Source organism: Chionomys nivalis, chromosome 1, assembly GCF_950005125.1.
Source record: "Chionomys nivalis chromosome 1, mChiNiv1.1, whole genome shotgun sequence".
NCBI lineage: Eukaryota > Metazoa > Chordata > Mammalia > Rodentia > Cricetidae > Chionomys > Chionomys nivalis.
The window spans coordinates 62,524,710-62,546,927 of record NC_080086.1 but is presented as its reverse complement, the minus strand read 5'-3'; the positions used below and the strand labels follow the sequence as shown (position 1 = coordinate 62,546,927).

At 52.1% G+C, this 22,218-nt stretch overlaps 1 protein-coding gene across 1 annotated transcript; it reads left to right on the top strand.

Annotated features, from left to right (window-relative positions):
* Window positions 1–8,753: 8,753 nt before the first annotated feature.
* Dnajb8 (DnaJ heat shock protein family (Hsp40) member B8) lies at window positions 8,754–9,446 on the top strand. The gene has a single exon (XM_057785398.1). It carries the CDS (start codon window positions 8,754–8,756, stop codon window positions 9,444–9,446), a length of 693 nt encoding a protein of 230 aa, XP_057641381.1.
* The last annotated feature ends 12,772 nt before the right edge of the window (window positions 9,447–22,218 follow it).

The window sequence follows — 22,218 nt, the reverse complement described above, 5'->3', positions numbered from 1 at the left end:
ATTCCCTGGCCTTGCTGACTGTGTGGAGGTGCCAGAAAGCATGAACAAGACCCAGTGCTCTGCATACAGCAGGCGTGGCCACTGACTATACTGTTCAACTCTGGAGTTGACCTGGAAATTTTGATCCCCCAGCCTCACAGCCTCCTGAGTGGCTGGGATTACAGGCATGCACCAACAGGCACAGTTATGATGGTGGTGTTTTTGTTTGGAAAGCGAGTGCAATTCACCTGTCATGACGGTGCAATCCCAGCACCAGGTTGATGGCCAGAAGTTCAGGTTAAGCTGCTACAAATGGCTACAAAGCAAGTTTAAAGCCAGTCTGAGACTTTGACAACCTTTCTCAAAGAAACTGACAAGCCACCTGTACATACGCTGCTATTATATCTGCAATGTCTATGTCTTTATGTATGAGTCAAAAATGTCATTTCTATAAAAAAAGAAAATCATTTGTGTTGGCCTTGAGATGTAGCTCTATGGAAGCGTGCTTATGTACCACGTGGGAAGCTCTGGGTCCAACCTTCTGTTGGGAAACAGTTTGCTCCAAGATTGAAATACTCCATCCTGCAAGGAAGCTCCTTAAACAGGAAGGTAAACAACTCAAAACACATTCAGGATGTCCCTGAAGCTGACCAGATTCACTAGGCCCCTTCCTGCTAGAGTAAGTCATAAAAGCTGAGAGACCCTCTCAAGGGAGCATAGCCAAGCTACAAGGAAGACTCAGAGACCAGACCAGCTGCCTAGAAGAAACAGAAACCAGCTAACCTGCCTGGAAGAGGTTTAGACCAACAGACGCACCTAGAAAAAACTCTCCAGGCTGCCTGTAGGCTGTGTAGGGTGCTCCAGGTTCCCAACTTTGTGAACTGTTATCCATGTTGGGGTGAACTTTGGTGAGGCAGCTGCCCTTGAGTCATTTCTACTCCCTAAGTAACCCTTCACCCATATTCCTGTAAGCAACCCCAATAAAATTCACTGGTTCTCCATGTTGGACTTTGGTGGTATCCATGCTTTGTCATGGACTTCCTGTCTTAGGTGAATAGACATGTGTGTTGCGTCTCGCTGGGCAAAGCTGTCACACAACACTCGCTGGGAAAAGCATCACACACACACACACACACACACACACACACACACACACACACCTATAAAAGTAGAAAAAATGCCCAGGAAAGATGCACAGCCAAGCAGAACAGTGGTTCACTGAAGAGTGACCGGCATCTGGTCTGGAAAGGCCTTTTTACTTTACAGACATATTAATACTTTGATGTCATTTAAATAACATTTTGTCATTTAAATAACAGAAAATTGTGAGCCTTGGTCCCTCAGCTCTGCCAAATGGACTTCTCTATCAGCCTTGAAGCCCCTGTATTGAGGGAAGATGTACCTGACTTCCTTGGAGGCTCTTGGCTTCCCTGGACAGTGTCACTCAGGGTTTGGGAGGTTGGGGTGGGGAGGAATGGACAGACAGACAAGACTTCACGTCTTTCTCTTCCTTGCTGTACAGCCTTGAACAAGTGACGTAGCCTCTCTGAAATCACACCAGTAAAACAACAGAGACCCTCACAGATCTGCTGTCAGGATCCGAGGCAGGTGCAGGGCCTTCTGAGAGGCCATGGGGCTAGGAGCCAGTCTCGGGGCTCCGGGCCAGCACCTTCCTTCCAGGTACTTTTCCTACAGGACTAAAGCCTGCCTGTGGGATGCAGTGAGATGGTCGTGGGCATTCCGTAAGCATGTCTATATCGTCCCACTCCTGCCCCCCAACCTAGATTGGGTTCATTAAGCTGGGGAAACTGAGGCCCATGGGAAAAGGGAGGTAGCTCAATTCTTCTTAGACAGAATGGGATGGTTGTGGTGGGATTGCTCCCTGGAGAGGGTGGAGGGTCCTGCCAGCTGCTGGCTTAGCCCATCTGTCCTTTCCAGGCCCACGCCCAGGACATACTGGGACTCTCCAGGGGATCCTGGGAAAAAATGCTCCTCTCCCCTCATCATTACCTCCCCTCAGTGTGGTGGGCGGTGCTACTTTGCCCTAAGCAGTAGCTGCACGCAGTGAAGCAGGCTCTAATTCTGCAGGGATGCTGGTCCAGCCCCACCTTCCCAAGATGGAGAACCAGGGGCCTTATACCCCTCCCTCTCCCACTCCAGCCCAGTCACTTCTCACTCATTCACCCCTACACCTACTCTGCTCCACTCCCTCAGGTAAGATCACCCCAGGACTTTTCTTAACCTTTTATTTAAGCAATTTTTTTCAGATATCCCAAAACATAGATGACATAGTCATTGCAGTTCTTTGTATGCCTCATGGCACTTACCAACTTACAAATGTTCACGGTTTTACCTCACGGTTTCTGCTGCCGGGAGCCTGTGTAGCCAGACCGGTTTCCAGCCATTCCCTGCTGTCCCAGCAGGCTAGCTCCAAGGGCAATCCCCAGCTGGCACTCACTGGAAGCTCCTGCTCTGCTGGGAGAGAATCTGTGAAGTGCTTGCCAGCTCCAGTAAGCTTAGCCCTCCTCACTTCCGCAGCCGTGGGATTCCTGTGGTTTCTTCCAGAGAGATACCTGTGTCGCCACCACAGTGGAGTCTCATATAACCCGCAGTGGCCTCAACAATGCCACCCACCCCCTTTGCACCCACCCTCTGGTGCTTGGCAGTGGGAGGTGGTAGACTGCAGGCAGCTTAAAGAATCTGACCCCACCCTAGCCACCAGGGTTCCCTTTCCTCCCGGTGGCCAGGGCTTCCTCAGTGTGGGAATCCCTCAGATGTGGGACTTGCATCTTTCTGTGTGTTTTCACTTTGACAAATGTGGGCGATCTCTGCTCACCTGCAGAGGATGTGGCTCAAGATTCCCATGCATCGCAGAAACTGGAGGTGATGTGTTTTTCCTATGATAATGTTCGGTTTACAACTGAAGCTCAGAAAAAGATTAGCAACAGTAAAAATGAAACACGAATCACACATTAAAACCGCCACCATCACCATCCTCTCTCCAGCCATTATTAAATGGGGTGTGTGTATCTGAACATAAGCAAGGCCTTGATGGCAGTCAAGTGACTGGCAGGTGGGTAGCACATACACTGTGGACGCACCAGATGAAGGATGCCTTACGTTCTGCATAGAATGGGCGCAGGGGCTGATGATATCAAACTACGCGAATGGTGCATAGTTTAAATCCTGTGGATTGTTTATTTCTGGAATTTTCCATTTAATATTTTCCAACCAAAACATCAGGTTTTGTGATGCAACATCACATACTAAAAAATCTTTTTTGCTTTCTATCACATTTGAGATTATTTATTCACATTAATATATAAATTTCTGGTTCATTCATTTTTATTGCGATATAATAGTTTGCAGTATAAAGTTCATGTGATATGTTTGCTCATTTTCCTTAAGATGCTTAAGTGAGTGGGATGGAGAGAGGGTGCAGTGGTTCACAGCACTGGCTGCTCATGCAGAGGACCCATGTTTGATTTCCAGCACCTACGTGGTGGATCAAACCATCTGTAATTCCAGTTCTAGGGAATCTGATAGGCTCTTCCGGCCTTCACAGGCACTATACATGTGGTGCACAGACATACACACAGGCAAAATAGCCCATACTCATACATAACATCAATTAATCAATTCTTAGGAAGGGCTTACATGATCTGTTCTACTTTCTGCTCTATACCGGGCACAAGGAGTGCCAATGTCTCCACACCCCATGCCAAAGTTCCTCTGGGATAAAAGTCTAGAGGTTTACCGAGACAAGAGTGGGTCTGTAAGTTCAAGATTTGTACATTCAAGATTTTCCCACCTGGTCTTTTTGTTTCATAATAAGCAGCAGGGAACGGTGACACCAGATGCCCTGGTTCCGCTGACACTTGGTAAAGTTCCCATGTTACAGATTTGCTACTTGGTGGGTATCCCACCATTGTTGTAGAGAATCCCCCTGGGACCACCAAGTGATGCATCCTTCTGCTGCTCCAGTTCCTTCCAAGGCCTCCCGTCTCAGTACACTCTCCAAGCCTGGATCTGGCCCTGAGCCCTGCTCTGTCTCCCCAGGCACCAGTTCTGGCCCTTCTGCTGCATCTACTCACACTCTAATCTTTGCTTCACTGAGAGACAAGCCGTCCCAGGTCCCATGTGTGGTTAAACTGTTCACAGTGAAGACAGTACTGTACCTGGCACAGACAGACAGTGTAGCCCCTGACATTGGGGTCGGTCACTGCGTGGCCACCTGGAACAGGGATGTTAGCAGCAGCCCTCCCCAGTTACTGTCAAACATCCATGGGAGAAGAGCTATTCCCGTTTTACAGGTGAACTGAGGAAACCGAGTCACAGCAGTTAAGTGACTTCCCCAAGAACACACAGCTAGGAAGTGACAGAGCTGGGATTCGAACCCAGGTCATCTGGCTTGGCAGTCCACACCCTATCCCTCAGTCTCCCTGCCCAGCCTTTCATCTATCCCTGTAGCTGCCTTCCATCCAGTCTCATCACTCACCTGTCACTGTCAATCCCGCAGCCCATCCATCCACTCCTGTCACCCATCCGTCCTGAAGGAAATAGAGTTGGCCACCACCTCAGGCCCTGAGAGAAGAGGAGGCCCCACAGCTGCCCATCTGCTGGGGTGGACGGGTGGGTGGGCTGCCCCCCTGGGCAGGGTGCAGAGGCTGGAGGGAATTAGGCAAGTTCCTGCCAGGACCATCTAATTAGGAATTCTGGCGATAAGCAGATAGCATCGGGGTGATTAGAATCCTTTTAAAAAGCCACTCCATTAATTAGAGAGACAGAGGGGCCTCTGGCTGCCTAATCAGCCTCCATCAGCTTGCCTGGGGAGGGCTTTCCAGGGCTGCTGTGTGACCTTGGGTGTGCCCTGCCCTCTCTGGGCCTGCTTCTGTACTGAGCTGGGCTCTGCTTAGATCCCCGAATCATCGGAGGTCCTTTCTCTCCCCACAGTCCTTTCTGAAATGATGGACTTGAGGCATCAGACGCTGCCCTACCCCCAGAGGGGGAGGCGGGGAGATCTCACCACCCCACTAGAGGACAGGGACAGAAATGTACAGAAGGGAAGTGACCTAACACCGTTGTGGGTCAGGAGCACGGGGCTGGCTAATGTTCCTACCCGTTCACCATATTCTGCCCTCACAGCCATACTCCTCCACTTGGACCCCCAAGCACGGCAGGCTTTCGGGACCTCCCAGTAGATAGTTTTTAGAACTCTGTAGAAGAGGAATTCATCTCAGCATGCTGCCACCATGTGGCTGTCCAGTTCTATATCTTCTCTCACGGCCCACCTAGGGGGTCTCCATTGTCAAGGTTCCTTGAGCACTGAGAGATATGCTGACGCCCTAAGTCATTGCCAGTGTCCTCTATCCTGAGCCTCAGCACTGCTGGGGCTACCATGTTGTCTAATTTGGAGGAGGAGGGCAAGGGGGCCGATCTAGTTAGGAGAAGCTGGAGGTTCCTCCTGGGAGATGGATAGGGACAGTACCAGATATGCCAGCAAGACAGGAAAGGTGCTTGACTGGGACCAGAGGGGATGACAGGATTTCAGGACACATCATCACCCTGAATCCCTTGAATTCAACACTGCAAGCACACCATGGCCCTGATGACATCATTATAAGAGCCTCAGAAACATCAACAACCTACCTGGGTATCAGCATCACCATAAACACTTGTCATGCCTGCCTTCTCAGTTACAGTGGGCATCAATGACACCCTTTGATGCTGTCATGCCACCACTGTCTCTTCCTTCATCAGTGTCACTGTTGCCATGACTACCCTCTGACATCATCGCCATCTCCATCCTCATCACCATCACTGCCTTCCCCATGTTCGCCACCTTCACCATCACCACTGCACTGCCTCTACCATTTCAGCCGAGATTCACCACCATCACCTCCTCCATCACCATCACCTCCTCCATCATTACCGTAATCAGCACCATTACTTTCTCCATCACCCCCACTGCTACCACCTCCATCACCATCACCTCCTCCACCACCATCACCTCCTCCACCACCATCACCTCCTCCACCACCATCACCTCCTCCATCACCATCACCTCCATCATCACCGTAATCAGCACCATTACTTTCTCCATCACCCCCACTGCTACCACCTCCATCACCATCACTATCATCACATTTCCCATCTCCACCATTGTCACTGCCATTGCCATCGCCACCACCAGCATCACCACCTCCATGACCATCTTCACCTCCACCTCTACGATTATGACCACCACTCCCTCCTCCATCACACCATTGCTATCCTTTACCGCCACCTTCATCATCACCTTAATCCACCACCTCCTCCATCACCACAATACCACCTCCGACATCACTTCCTCCTTACTGTCACCCGTCATCCTCTGTGCCACCTAGAGCTCGGTACTGGGTCTCTTCCTCCTCCCCTCTCCCTAGCATTGCTTTGGACTTGCATAGTCATCCAGGAGGAGGGCCTTTCCCACCCAGCAGACACCAGCCTTCACCAGGAGGTGGGTGAGGCCTGTCCATCACACACCAACAGAGTATTGCCGTGACTCCTGGTGCCTGGCACCCCCGGGCCCTCTGCCACACACTTGGCAAAATCAGGTCAGAACAGCGTCTCTTCAGGGGCCCCACAGAGGAGCCCCAGCAGCCCCGACAGGGTGGGCAGGTAAGGAAAGCACCTATTGAGTGTGACACTGCACCTTAGCAAGCTGAGCCAGACACACATGGCTCCAGTCCTTGTCACCTTCATAGGAGGGTCACAGTCACCACCACCATCCTCTGCCTCTGTTAGCGGCTCCATCACTACCTCCCGCGCCTCCCATCATCCCCATCACTAACATGGCCATTCTCATCACTACCACGATGGAGGGGTGTGGCTGCCTTTGCCTGAAGCCACCAGCAGCAGCCTGGGTTAGTGAGTGAGGACTGGTGCGGAGCATGGAGCCCGTCCTGCTCTTACTGAGATGAATGTGTGCAATGGTGACAGTTACCTCAAGTGTCTCCAGAATCTGCTGTCCTTCCTGGCCTGTGGGTCTCAAGAGAACTGCTAGGTCCTCCGCAAGGTGTCGGGAACTGAGAGCCCAGGAGCCCTGGAAGATGAAAGAATGAGTCAGGATAATGGAGACGAAGGCTTGAAGGTGCAGAGGAAGAAGGGAGGAGGAGGAGGGAGGAAGGAGTTGGAGGGAGAATGGCATCATAGAGGTCTTGAAAGCCCAGTTTGTTTCTTTTTTTTTTTTTTTTTTTTTCGAGACAGGGTTTCTCTGTGGTTTTGGAGCCTGTCCTGGAACTAGCTCTTGTAGACCAGGCTGGTCTCGAACTCACAAAGATCCGCCTGCCTCTGCCTCCCAAGTGCTGGGATTAAAGGCGTGCGCCACCACCGCCCGGCTGAAAGCCCAGTTTCTTGTTGACACTCTTTGAGTTGCTGAGTCTGAGGCTTTTGTCTGCTGCGCAGGATGAGGATGGGAACAGGGAGAAGTCAATGCTGCTACTGCAAACAGCATCTGGTAGCAGAGCACAAGTCGAGGACCACAAACCTGGAGACTTTCCAGGCTGCTGTGACCCCCGAGACCTCTTCTCCGTTAGCATCCTGATGTGCACCTCAATCTGTCCCCTCCTTAACACCACCTACTCCAGAGATGTTCTCCAGGTCTAGGATGAGCTTGTTTCTACATTTTTCTTCCATGTATGGACTACATTTGGTTTCCAAGGATCAGAGGTGGCTTGTCGCTGGGGGCTCCTGCCCTGTCTTCCTTCACCCGTACTTTGTATTAATCACCTTTTTCTTTTCTTTTCTTTTCTTTTTCTTTCTTTTTTTTTTTTTAGATAGGGTTTCTCTGTAGCTTTGGAGCCTGTCCTGGAACTAGCTCTGTAGACCAGGCTGGGCTCGAACTCACAGAGATCCACCTGTCTCTGCCTCCCAAGTGCTGGGATTAAAGGCGTGCGCCATCACTGCCCAGCTATTAATCACCTTTTATACCAGAGTTAAACAGAATGGACCTCCTCCTTGCTGGCCACCATGGCCCAGATGGCCCGAGTTCCAGTTTCCTTCTCCCTCACAGGTTTGCTGTGTGACCCTGAGCTGTTGCGATGTCTCTGAGCCTCATACATTAAACAAATCTTTGCTGATCGCGCACTATGGGCTGGATCTGTCCCAGCTGCTTATGAACATGCCTGCCTTCCTGCTGTCTGTGTGAATCTAGAAATAACAGGCCACAAATATGATAGATGACCACCGCTATCTAACCCAAGGGGCTTGGGGCCTCTTCAGCCCTTCACAGCAACGCAGAGTCGGCTCAGAGGCCAGATCCCAGGAAGTCCTTGCTCCTCTCATTGACCACTGCTACCTAACTCTGGTGTCACTGACCCAGTCCCGCAGCTGACCCTGCTCCCAGGAATCCCAGTAAACCCCCTCCACATAGCCAAACTCACAGTCCAGGTCTTCCACAGAGATCAGCCTCCCCGACGGCCCTATGATGTGTAGAACTTGGCTGAGGGGGTGGGGAACTTGCTACTCAGTGCTTATGTCACAAAGGGCCCTGGCCCCAGCTTGGAAGGGGCCACCTGGGCCTAGCCCAGAGCGGCACTGTCCCTACCCCCCACCCCCACCCCTCTCAGCGGAGGCTCCACCTGTCCCTGAGAAGTGGGAGGATGGAAAGTTAAACTCTCGCCACCCAGAGCCAGCAGATTCCGGCAAGTCCCCCACCCAAGGGAGGACCCCAACCACTTGCCCCAGCCCTCCTCAGCCCTCGTCAATCCGATTCCGTCCCCTCCACCCTTGCCATGGCCAACTACTATGAGGTGTTAGGGGTAAAGTCCAGTGCCTCCCCTGAGGACATCAAGAAGGCATATCGGAAGCTGGCTCTGCGTTGGCACCCCGACAAGAACCCCGACAACAAGGAGGAGGCTGAGAAGAAGTTCAAGCAGGTGTCTGAGGCCTATGAGGTCTTGTCGGACTCTAAGAAGCGCTCTGTGTATGACCGGGCAGGCTGTGACAGCTGGAGGCCTGGTGGCGGTGGCAATGTCCCTCATGGCAGTCCCTTTGGCGCTGGCTATCCCTTCCGCAATCCGGAGGATATCTTCCGCGAGTTCTTTGGGGGAATGGACCCTTTCTCCTTTGATTTCTGGGACACCCCATTCAGTGACCGTGGCCGGCCCCACGGTTTCCGTGGGGCCTTCTCTTCGGGCTTCGGTGAGTTCCCGGCGTTCATGGAGGCCTTCTCGTCCTTTGATAGCCTGGGCCGTGGTGGGGGCAGCCGCGCCACCTTCTCGTCCACTTCCATCGGTGGCTCCGGTTCAGGCAACTCAGGGTTCAAGTCAGTGATGTCATCCACGGAGATCGTGAATGGCCGCAAGGTGACCACCAAGCGCATTGTTGAGAATGGCCAGGAACGTGTGGAGGTGGAAGAGGATGGGAAGCTCCGGTCAGTAACCGTCAATGGCAAGGAGAAGCTCATGCGGGTGGACAGCAAGTGAGAGCCACCCAGCCTGGCCCTGGGCCAGTCACCATCACAAGGGACCACAGTAGTTGCAAGCTAGTGGTTAATAAATGTTCCAAGTGAGCTCATGTAGATACGTCTCCCATCCTCAGCGGTGGGGGTGTGTCGCTGTAGGCCCATGGTGTGGCTGCCCCAACTCCACAGACATACTCAGGAGCTGTGGCCTCCATGCCCAGCTGGTTCCCACAGCAAGCCTAGGACCAGGTCTTTAGGTGGTGGTTAATCTCTGTCATATGCCCATCCTGTCACCCTCAGGTCCTCCCTTCTCTGCCCTTTCCATGTTCCTTCTCCAGGATGACCGCCATCCTCATGGGCTCTCCTGCCCAACTCCCATGTTTTCTCACCCACTAATGGAGTAGCGCCATCCTTTCTTTCCTACACCGCTTTCAACCTTCCCACCTCTTCTGATCATAAAGTCCTCTGCCTCGTCCCCACCATAGAGCCCTTATGGTCTAACCTCAACTACCTCCCCAGCCTCAGCACCCCTGTCCTCTCCCTGTGACCTCCCATCATGCTTCTCTCTGCATGATGCATCCAGGGCCCTTGAATGGGCAGCAGGTGAGCTCCCTGTTCCCACCATGAGCATGCTCTTGTTTGGTGCCAGGGACCACTGGGTCGGCTGGGAGCAGCAATGTCACAAGCTGGGAGGGGTAGGGGGAGTTTGGGTCAGGTCTCCCGGGAGGACCTTCTGAGGTGCCGACAGCTCAGGGAGAGCATTCTGGGTGGTGTGACCAGCACGTGAAAAGGGCCTGGGACAGGACCAGGCGACCCTGTTAGATGAACAAGAAGAGACAAGCAAAGTGAATGTAAGTCACTTTGTGGAACACCCCCAATTTTCACACACCAGGGTTCTCGGCTCCATATTATGGAAGAGGGAACTGAGGTAAAGGGAAGGTTACATGACTGGCAGGCAGCTGAGCCAGTGTTCCACCCTGGGCACTGGAGCGAAGGGATCAGCCTTTAAACAATGCCCATGATGGCTATTCCTGCAGTGAGCACAGAAGCAGGTGTGGCCGGGGGCCGTGACAATTCCAGGGTTCACACTGGCTAGTAACAGGGTAGCTCTCAGGTAAGGGGCAGATCCTGTGGTCGCTGTGTGGGTTGATGAGATGAGCAGACGCTGCTCTTACATAAACTCCAGCTTCGGAAGGGGTCCAGCCTGTGGTGAGGAGAGGACAGAGGTGACATACAAAGTTGCAGGGCACAGCAGGTCAGAGGGACGGTGGCAGGAGGACAGGAGGCCTTGAGGGGGCCTGGCTGACTGAGGGAACCAGGGAAGAACTTGTCCCCACTTCCCCACACAACACTAAGAAGAGGACCACTTGGGGAGGAGTGCAGGCCGCTGAGAAATGAGCCCAGGAAACTACTTCCTGTTCTAGGAAATTAGGGATCACCCCAAGCTTGCCAGGGCCAGCAAACACTGCAAGTGTGATGGCCAGAAGCTGTTGGCCCTGAGGTCTGGCCTGGGCCCTAGTTCCCTGGAATATTCCTCAGGGGTCTTCAGCCAGTCGGCAGCTGGAGGCAGCTAACCACGTTACTGGTGGGGCAAAGGAGCTGGGGTACACAGAAGGCAGAGCCTGAGCTCCAAGCCCTGTTTGGGGACGGACTTTATCAAAGTCCCCATGGCACTCACCACCCGACCTCTGCCCCTGTTGACCTGCTAATGTCCCTGACCACTGACCAGCTAGGGCTGCCTCAAGTGGGCCTGCTTAGGTCAGACAGCTGCTGGGCAAATCCAATTAGAGCTGAGCAGCCCCAAACAGTCACACACTCTAGTTAGGTGCCCAGGGGAAGTCTGGGAGCTTGCCAGACTCGGGGATTCCAGTATCCCAAGAATCCGGGTGCCAGGGACCACCGGCTGCCCCCTTCCTGAGTCTCCTCTTTTGTCCTCTCTCCCTCCAGCACAGTTAAGATGTGGCATTCCCAACCCTCTCTCAGGGCTGCCTCAGGTTCTCAGCCCAGGGTTCCAGCAGCAACATTTTTGCTCATTTTGCAAATGAAAGCTCTGAGACCCTGCAGGCTGCGGGATCTGCTCTACCACACACAGGGTAGAGGGAAGCTCCCGGGAAGAGACCAGAATCTTAAACTGGTTCAGGCCCCTTCATTCTCCCCATGATGTTGCTCAGCATCTCATGGTCCTCTCTGCTGGGACACACTTCCTGAGAGCCATGGCCATGTTTCTTCCATGGGAATACCATCTCGAGGTGTAGCGAAGCGGGAAGTAAGGCCTGCTGGTCTCTCTCTCTCTCTCTCTCTCTCTCTCTCTCTCTCTCTCTCTCTAAATTCCTCCGGAAAAGCCACTCTCTGTCATCTCCCGTCTCCCGGGAGTCATCAACAAGCCTCCTTGGGCAGGGCATCCTGCCCAAGATAAATCTATCCTGGAGCCCTGCTGAGTCTACAGTGGGGACTGGCTGCCCATGTCTTACCTTTCAGGGGCTTGCGTGGAGACCTGCCAACCACAGATCCTGCCGGCCCCGCCCTGTGGTACATCAGGATCTGGAGACGGTGTATAACTTTACCCTGTTGTCCCCAGCTACTTCCCATCCTTCCTATCTACCTGGACGTCCCATTCTTTCCCCTGTCTCTATTTGTTTATTCTCACCCCATAGCCAGTGGAGTTTGTAAAGTCTTAAAAGCAAAAATCAGGAGCATTTTGAGACGCTCCCTGGCATTAGCCATCATTCCTCACCGTCCCTGGGAGGCCACAAGTCACCTGCCCCATAGACTCTAGCTTCCCTTTGCTCTGCTCCAGCCTTGCCAGCATTGTCACTGCCTGTACCAGCACACTCCTGCCTCAGGGCACTTGCACAGGCTGCATCCTGTGGCCCACCCTCCTTCCTCCCCAGGTCCCTTGTAGCCCTGCCTCAACCCTCTGCCCGCTCCCCTTCCCAGCTTCTATACAGTGTACCCTCTTTGGACTCTTGACTCCAATTCACCCATCCAGCTTTTCCAGTCTCAAAGGCCTTTTCAGGCTCTCTCTGCTCTCCACTCCCAAACTGCTGCATCCTGCAGGGGCCCTAATTGTTCGAAAGGGTCTGACTGTGCTGGGGAGGACGCAAACACCGCTGTGTTACCGTTGAGCATGTTACTTACAGGATAGCGTGGCCTCGATAGTAAGGCCCGTGATCTAGGGCCTCTGCTCTGGGGAGCTCTCTTTGTGCCCAAGACCTGACTAGGGAGGCTTTCAGAGGGGCTAAGGGTCCATGTGGGCTGAAGGGCATCGGGCCTGCCCATTGTTCCCATGCTTTCCACTGGCCTAAGCCATAAATATGATCAGCCTGTTTTATAGATGGAGAGACTGAGGTTCCTAAGGCAAGAGACCAGGCCAACGTCACCTGACCACACTGTGAGCGGGTCTGCCCCCTGGTCCCCTCCTCTGAGCAGGCAGGGTGGGTGGGGCACAGGCAGCCTCCCCTCCCTCTGGCCCTTGATGTTATCACAGCTGATTTAATTTCAAAGACGGATTGAGCCATGGTGGGAGGGAGAGCCACTATCACAGGGCCATCTGCCCTGTTGTCATGGGGATGGGCTCCCTGGATTGTGCGGGACCCAGATAAGGGAGTGGGCTGAGGGGGTGTGGGTAGTGGGACTGCAGAATAACTGAGATCAGAGAAAGTCAGAGAGGAGAGGGAGATGGAGGGAGGCATAGGGACAGGAGGGACCCTGCAGAACTGAGGGCTGAACAGGATTCAAGTAAGGGCTATGGTTGCCACACAGGTGGCTGTGGACCAGCATGCTCGTTCACCCACATCCAGGCCCCACAGCCTGACTAGGAAGCCAGCCTGCCACAGACCCAAAGGTGCTCCTGCTGGTCCTGAACTCCTCTCTGTTCCTGGGGCAGGGTGATAGGAAGTGTCAGACCCCCCCCCCCCCCCCCCCCCGCAGTCAGCCTATGTGCTGTACAGGTTGACACACCCCTGGCAGCTCAGCTCAGCCAGGAGACCAGATGCTTCCCTCCAGAAGTTTCTACTGCACCATCAACCATTGCCACGGTGATAGAGACTGTACCTTGCCAGCGGTGGAGTGGTGCGGAGTGCTCCGTGGTGGGGCAGGGACAGTGCAGAGTGCCCCGTGGTGGGGCAGGGACAGTGCAGAATGCCCAGTGGTGGGACAGTGCGGAGTGCCCCGTGGTGCCCCGTGGTGGGACGGGGACAGTGCAGAGTGCCCCGTGGCGGGACAGTGCGGAGTGCCCCGTGGTGCCCCGTGGTGGGACGGGGACAGTGCAGAGTGCCCCGTGGCGGGACAGTGCGGAGTACCCCGTGGTGGGGCAGGGACAGTGCAGAGTGCCCCGTGGTGGGGCAGTGCGGAGTGTCCTGTGGTAGAGCAGGGACAGTGCAGAGTGCCCCGTGGCGGGGCGGTGGGGGGTGGTGTGGAGTGCCCCGAGGCGGGGCGGTGGGGGGTGGTGTGGAGTGCCCTGTGGTGAGCTCACTGTGTCTGCCTGCCACCATTCAACCTCAAGCGTCTCTCACACCCACCTGCAGGGTGGGACTGTCAGGCAGTTCCCAGAACTCAAGCAGCCATGGCCTTCACTTCTTAGGGCAGTGCAAGGGGAGGTGCTAGAAGGAGGACCGAAGTCTTGCCTCCTCTGCCCTCAACTGAAGATCTAGAACATTCCACCGTAATATACGCCTTTTCCTCATGTGAACTGGTCCGGGGCAGTTCCGTCTCAGCAATTCCAGGGCATCCTTTCCGCTCTCCGTGGCAGCCTCCAGCTCACGTCGGGCCACCTCTTTCTCCCCTCTCTGTTATCTTACTTGTGGAAAAGTCCATGCAGCATAAAATTCACCACTTCAACCACAAGGTGCAGGTTAGTGGCTTGAAACCCAGCAAGGATCCTGTGGCTGTTCCCATTACACACCTCCAGAGCTGCTCCATCCTCTGAAACTGATACTGTCTCCACTGGACACCAATCTGTCCCCTCCTGACTCCTGGCACCCACCATCCCACATCCTGTCTGGACTTGGATCTGGTGGCTGGGTGGAAACCATGCCCATTGTTTAGTTACCAGGAGGGTTGGCCTCACCCTCTCTCCTTTCCAATCATGGACCATAGAGGATCATGAGTTTCATTGTCCAGGGAATACTGACCCCTCCCCAGGCTGGGCAGAGTTGCAACCGGTCTCCATTAATGGCGGGGTGGTGTCACAGCCCCTCCCATGTTTGGTGGTTCCTGAAGCTAAAGCCATGGGGAGACTGGAATGGCCCAGCTCATACCCCTGGCAACATCAAAGCATACAGAAGAGGGTAAACTAGAACAGCCATAGTATGCACCCCTAAACTCCAACAACCGCAGTGTGCACCCCCACACACTCTGCACCAGAGCTGCGCTAAGCACAGCTGGCTAATGGATGCAAGACTCATGCACATCTGTAGCTTTTCTCTTACATTTTGTTTTTTGGTTAAAAAAAAAATCTTTTGAGATAACATCTTGCTATGTTGCCCGTGCTGTCCTGATCTCCTGGCTCAAGTGATCCCCTTGCCTCAGTCAGCCTCCCAAGGGGCTTGGATGATAAGGACAACCATGAGATAGCCCTGGTCTGGAGGGGGCTGGATCCCCAGCTTTAGAGACTGTAGGACCAGGCTTGACTGTTTGCCTTCCATTGCTTCTGGACAAAATGACAAACTTAGTGCTTATAGCAACACAAGTTTATCCTCTCTCTGTCCACAGTGGCGTTGTCAGCCTGGCTCTCCTGGGGCCTAGGGGTCTCTCCTAGTCTCTTTCTGTTTTGAAGCTGGCAGCCAGCATCCTTGGGTCTCTGTGACTCTTGTCCCTCTCTGTCTCCCTCTCACAAGGCCCTGGGGATGACACTTGGGTCACCCAAAGCCCTCTCCCAACCTGAGTCCTTAATTCAGTCTCCATCCTGTGGAGGACCAGGGCAGGGATATCTTTGTGGAGAACATTATTCACCTCCTCTCCTCACAGGACCACACAGAAGGGCTGGTGGAGTGACTGGTTCATCACCAACTTCTCCAATGGTTCTAAGCCCAGGGAACCCATTTTCCAGGTGACACAGAGAGCACACTGAGTATATGGCCTGGGGCAGGACCTGGGCAAGTGCAGGTCCCCTGAGTGAATCTAAGGGTAGGCGGGTGGGTCCTGTCTGGAGTGTGGGGCACGGGAGAGGCCAGAGGGTGGTTGGCTGGGAGCTGGGCTGGAGGGAGGTCCCATGTCATGTGGGTTTGGTAGAATCACTCAGGAAGGGGGATGACAACAATCAGGATGAAGCCAGGAGCCCATACAGCCCTTGATGGGGTCTTTGTCTTCCTACTGAAGACCACAGGCTTGTCCTTTTCCCAGTGGTTCCTGCCCCTATACTTGTTTGTACTCTCTCTCCGGCTCTGGGAACACTCCAACGGTCACTCTCAAAGGCCTTGTTCCTTGCCTCAGGGCCTTGGTCATAGCTGTGAACTCCCCCATGGGTATACTGTATGATAGTGAAGACCGCCCATCCCAGGAAAGTGTCTTCTGTAGGCCTAGACAGTCAGGTGGGAATGTGGCTGCCCTTGGGGTCCCTCCCATCTGCCACAGATTCCACCTCAGTATCTGCATCTTGGCCTGAGACCACTCACGTTCAGAGTAGCCTAAGGCCCCTCTCTAAGCAGCTCCCCTGACTGAGCTGCCTCCTGTGTTTCAGGCCCTGGTTCCCCTTGGCTTGTCCCTGGGACAGGTTCCGCTCCAAGAGCTCTGTAGTATGGGCTCTGGGCAGCACTGGCCGGGGCCACCTGCCTGACGACCACACTGTGCTGTTACACCCCAAAGCAGGAACCTGGCACCGGCAGCCTCTCAAGCCCCCAGGCGCCGTGGTTACGCCTGCGGTCACCCAAGCAGCCGGTCAGGAAACCCCTGGAGTAGTTTGTAGGGTCTGAGCTGGTGGCTAGGATGCAGCCGTGTTCCCTAAACATCGGGAGTGCATGAGGTCCTCTGCCTCTCGGATCCCTCCCAGGAGCCAGGTCAGCCAGAGCCCCCTTCCCCATGGCATTTGGTTACCTATTTCTTCTCCTTTGGGACCATCCACCCTGGGTCTCTGTCCATCTGCCTGGGCCCAATCTACTCACCGAGGGCAGGGGCAGTTCCATCCTGACTGTGGCAAGCAGAAGAGGCTTGGAGGTAAAGGGGAGGACTCTGTCCTGTGTAGTTGGAGAGGTGCTGCGGGTCCAGTATCCCTGTGGCCACAGGTGAGGAAAGCCATGGGCACCAGCTTGCCACAACCACCTTCAGCTCTCTCCTTAACCCTCCACCACAGGCTGCCGACATGCCCTGACCTCAACAGATTCTCTAGGAAAGGAAGGCCAAGGCATTCACTACAAGAGACAGCACGAGTGTTGCTTTAAATTGATATTTAATTAAAAAGTTAATTATTAATTAGGCTTATCAGCCAGTGTGGTTGCTGGCTGGGAAAAGCTGGTTTATGGTCACCCACCTCAGAGCTTCTGAGCTTGCCCCAGGTGGCGGCTCCCGCCACGGTCTGGCTGCTGGTCTCACGATGGGCAGTTCTCCTCTGGAGGGTTGCTGGAGTCATTGGTGTTAGATGCTTGGGTGCAGGCTGCCCAGTGCCCACCACAGGGCTCAGTTGTCACCCAGCAGCCATCAACAGCTGTGCCTTGGACCGTCTTTGCTAGTCAGGGCCCGAGCACACTGTGGGAACCATATACCTGTTCTGCCACGTCAGTACCTTCAGCAGGTAGGCATCAGCTCCACCAGAGGTGTGCTGGGACCTGAGAGCAAAAAGCTCTCCAGAGGGTGGTGTGTGCCTACTGCAGTGCCTTTGCAGGGTCACCTGATGTCACCTCTTTTGATATGTTTAAGGCTTAGTACTGGCTTCAAGGGCTCGCAGTGTGGCCCACCCATGACCTTGGCAGTCGCTGCTAACTGTGCCCAGTTCTATAGTCAGGGGCTCATACAGTAGTGACATGTGTCCTTCCTATATCAGGATCTGGAATTCTGCTAGAAAGGGCATCCTCAGCTGCTGTCAACTACTTTGTGAAACAATCCACGGGCAGTGCAAGCTTGCTGGCCAATCTTGGCTTTTATTTACTACTGGTTGCACAATGGGGCTGTCCCTGTTGAGTCAGCATTGTCTGGTGGAGGGCCCCCTTGGAGACATCGGGACAGCTGGCGTCTGTCTCATATCCACACTGCCTTTCTCTGACACAGGTAGGCACCTCTCACCCAGGAGTGCAGGCTCCTGGCACAACATGGGACCCACTCCTAGCCCCTCTTGAGGGAGTGTGACCTCTGGCCTGCTCCTAGATGATGTGAGATTTACAGACACACTGGAGTTAGAGGAAGATTTGAACTCTCCACCACGAGGAGAGGGAGGGCAGCCAGAGAGCGGCAGGCTGGAGAGCTTCAGGTAAAAGGAGAGTGCATGAGGGAGGGGCATAGGCAGGGGAGAAGAGATGGTGATAAATCCTGGGGAAGATGGGAGGGCCAAGCACTGGAGACTTGGATCACATTTACCTCTTGTACTGAAGCTGCAGGGAGCAACAAACACACATGGATAACAGACACACACACAGACACACACACAGACACACACACAAACACACACACACAAACACACACACACATAAACACACACACACAAACACACACACACGGTGCTTGGTACAGGAAGATGAATTCTGTAGCGTCTACTTTTTTTTTTCTTGGAAAGTTGGAGATGGGTTCATTTGTTGAGGACAAGCCTGGGGCTTGGGGGAGTTTCCAAGTGTCTGAGGAAGACAGAAGGCCAGGCAAGCGAGAAGCGTAACAGGGTCCTGGGTGGTATGGAGATGCAGGCTGGTGAGTGTTGATGAAGCCACTTAGGTTGATCTGCCCAAGGCACAGCTTCTCCTGCTGGCCTCCATCGATCTAGGGTCAACAGGAAAGAGAGGGAGATCCCCTCCAGTGATTGCTATATTCATGATGTCCCTGTGTGAGCTCCACTCAGAGGGTCTGAGTCTGAGGCCTTTCATCTCCAGGGTCTTTTGGAAATAGCAGAGCTTAACTTTGGAGACTGGGTCAGAAGGTATGGTGGCATTCAGAGACTCTGTCGAGAGACCAGGGGAGGTCCAAGAGGTGGGGCCACCTTCAGTAGCCTGCTTCCATGGCCCAGGGGTGAGCACGCCATCTCAGACAGACCCAGCCCCAAGCCCAGCTCAAAAAATGGCAGTTGGTATCTTGGAAGCAACCTTGCTCTAGTTGGTTCTGGAATGTTCCAGAAGGGCCCAGTGCTACTGGGAGGGAGCAGGACTTTTATGATGAGGAGGTGCTTTCCGTTCACTAAGTAGGAACTCTGGTTCCCTGGTCCTCTCGTTCTCTGGTTCCTGTCATGAGTGGAGCAGCCTTCTCTGCCTTTAGCTTGCATTTTTATGTTCTGCCTTCTACAGGCTCAGAGCCCAGGGCCCAGGAACCATAGCGCAAAACCTCTGAAACTTTGAGGCAATAAACCATCCTTCTTTTTAAGCTCCATTGTCTCAGGCATTATGTTACACCAACGGGAAGCTAATGGAAACCTCACGGGATACCCTGTGTCAGCAACCAGTCATGAGTTCCTGGATTCCTGACCCAAGAAATCGAGTCAGCCACATACGCTCTATCACTGCTGTAAGCCACTGACTTTCTGGGGGATTTCAGAACCAGACAACCATAGTGTGTGTAACTATGACCACAAGAAGACAGCAGTAGCTGCTGCCATGGTCCAGTGGGCAAGGGCTTCTGCCACCAAGTCCGACACCATGAGTTTGATCCCCAGGACCTACACAAGTGGGAGGAGACACCCAATTCCTGCAACTTGTCTTCTGATCTCCAGGCGTGTGTGACATGTGTGCATATGTGTGCATGCATGGGCACACACACACACATTCATACCTATAATAAAATAATTTTAGAAGTATTTATTTTATTTTATGTGTATGTTTTATCTACATGTATGTGCACCATGTGTGTGCACTGCACATCATTGAGGGGACCAACTAGTCACTGTGGTAGAGCAGCTTCATGTTGTGCCTCTCTTCCTCAGAAGTAGAGTCCTAGGTTCTTTCACAGCACAAGGTCTCTCAAACAAGGTCACATTTGCCAGACTCTCTTGCAGCTAGGTATGCAAGAACCCAGTGTTAGCTAGAGAGATGGGGCTGGGACTTGGTCTATGAAGTTTAGGAAGTGCTCTGCCTGAGCCTGGCTTTGGGGTTCAGGCAGCCATTGCCTCTCATCTGTGATACACAAATACCTCCTGGTGGTGCATCTTTCTGTTTTTGCTTTGTTTCTGGCCTCCATGGCCAAATGTGAATCAGACTAGGTTCTTGCTCTACTTAAAACTTTCCATTGGCTTTCCACAGAGCCCAGAAAAGAAAAATTCAAACTCCTTACCCTGCATTTATGGGAGTGGAAGACAAAACCCCTGGTGCTTGGTTCCTGTCTCTCACCTGGTCCTTGTATAAAAAACCTCATGGAGTCTCTCACAGCTTCATCTGCTTGTCATAGGGCCCTTGCAATTTTGCTGTTTGTTGGTTTGGTTTTGTTTGTTTTTGAGACAGGGTCTCTCTACATCTCCCTAGTTGTCCTGGAATTCACTATGTAGACCAGGCTTGTTGACAGTAGTTTCTGTTCTGCCTGGTCCTGCAGCCATTCAGTCCCAAAGAAACACACAGAGGTCTACATTAATCATAAACTCATTGGCCTATTATTAGCTCAGGCTTCTTATTAACTAATTATTACATCTTATATTAACACATTATTCTTGTCTGTGTTAGCCATGTGGCTTTGTACCTTTGTCAGCGAGGGATTTTCATCTTGCTTCCTCTGCATCTGGGTGACAACTGCAGACTGACTCTTTCCTCTTCCCAGAATTCTCCTGTTCTCATTGCCCCACCTCTACTTCCTGCCTGGTCACCCCGGTCTACACTTCCTGCCTGGTTACTGGCAAATTAGCATTTTATTAAAAATAATACAAGTGACAGGATGAAAGACCATTATCCCACAGCACCCCCCCTTAAAAAAACAAACAAGAACTCTGAATCTAATCTCCTTTGTTTAGCTTTTTGTCCTAACCATTATCCATAACAACTTGTAGTCAACATTCTAAACAAAGATAAATATCCATAATCCATTTTTTTTGGGAATGTGGGCATGGTTTTCCAATCTACTTCCTCTGACTGGGGGCACTGATAATCTTATGGGGACCTAAAAAAATTTTAGAATTATGGTCAAGTCCTGGCTGGAATATTCTGTGAGGCTTGATCATCTCAGCCAGTAGTCTTGAGGGTGTTCTGGATGCAGAACTCAGACATCTGGGCCATCTGCTCCTATTGGGGATTTCTCTGGGGGTCTTCCTTGATCAGAACTGATCGTTTTTTTTTTTTAACTCAGAATGAGTCCACAGTCTCTCATTTCCTGTAGAAACAAAAGCAAAACCTCTTCTCCAAAGTAACATACATTTTGACTTCAAGTTTGAAGTCAAGGCATTTTCAAAATACCTATCTTGGATTAATCCAGCAGCATTTATAATCAAATGTCTTTAAGCAGCTGTTGTTCCTTCCTCAGCCATCAAACAATTCAAAGACAACACAATAACATACAGTATCCAGACTCTCTTTATATTTTCCATCTTTATGTGACTTTATTTTAAACTCTATTTTTTCTTTTTCCTTTTAATTTTTGCTTTTTTGAGACTAGGTTTCTCTGTGTATCTTTGGCTGTTCTGGCACTCACTCTGTAGACCAGGTTGCCCTTGAACTCACAGAGATCCACCTGCCTCTGCCTCTCAAGTGTTAAGATTAAAGGTGTACCACACCCATCTACTCTCTTTCTTTTTTGTTTTAAGGACTTTAGTCTTTTTCTTTTCTCCCCCAAGCCTACATATATTTTTAAACACACTGTAAGCCATTTAGAGCTTTTCTTCATCTGAACCTATCTTTACTGTAGATCTCTCTTTTTCTGACCACATGAGTCTTTAATTTGCTAAGCAGTATGGCTAGGTTTAAAGCCATAGCTTTGATGGCTGGATCCACCCCATTCCTTAACTTTCTGAGAGTCTAGCCTCATGGCAGAGGTACTGGCCAGAGCCATGTTTATTGCCAGAATTCTATGGAGTTTCAAGGTCCCTGCCACCACCAAGAAGCACGCTATTGGCTATTCATCAACACCATTTAAGTGTTTGGTGGTGGGGCTTCTTAAAAGAGCTGCAAGGTTTTTGCAGCTAAAGCTGAGTCAGGAAGCCTCTCTTAAATGAGGCTCACTTGCCTCTAGCAAAAGAGCCCACCTGAGAAAAATACTACCAAGAAACCTTGTTTAACTCTGTCCTTTCTGTGTGTAGAATTACTTTCTAACTCTCTCAGATTTTAAATGGATTTAGCTGTCCACATTGGCGCCATTTGTTGTAGGAGGCCACTTGTTTGTTACCAGCTGCTCAGTCCTGAAATAACCACACAGAAACGGTATTAATTAAATTATTGCTTGGCCCATTAGCTCTAGTTTCTTATTAGCTAACTCTTACATCTTAATTTAACCCATTTCTAATAGTCTGTGATTATTAATAATTATAATTACGTGGCTGTGTAAACTTTATTGGGTAAATTTCCAGCATCTGTCTCTGATGGGGCTACATGGCTTCTCTAAACTTTGCCTTCTTTCTCCCAGCACTCAGTTTAGTTTTCCCCACCTACCTATATTCTGCCCTACACAGGCCTAAGACAGTTTCTTTATTAACTAGTGGTATTCACAGCATACAGAGGGGAATCCCACATCACAGGCTGGTCTCAAATTTAGGG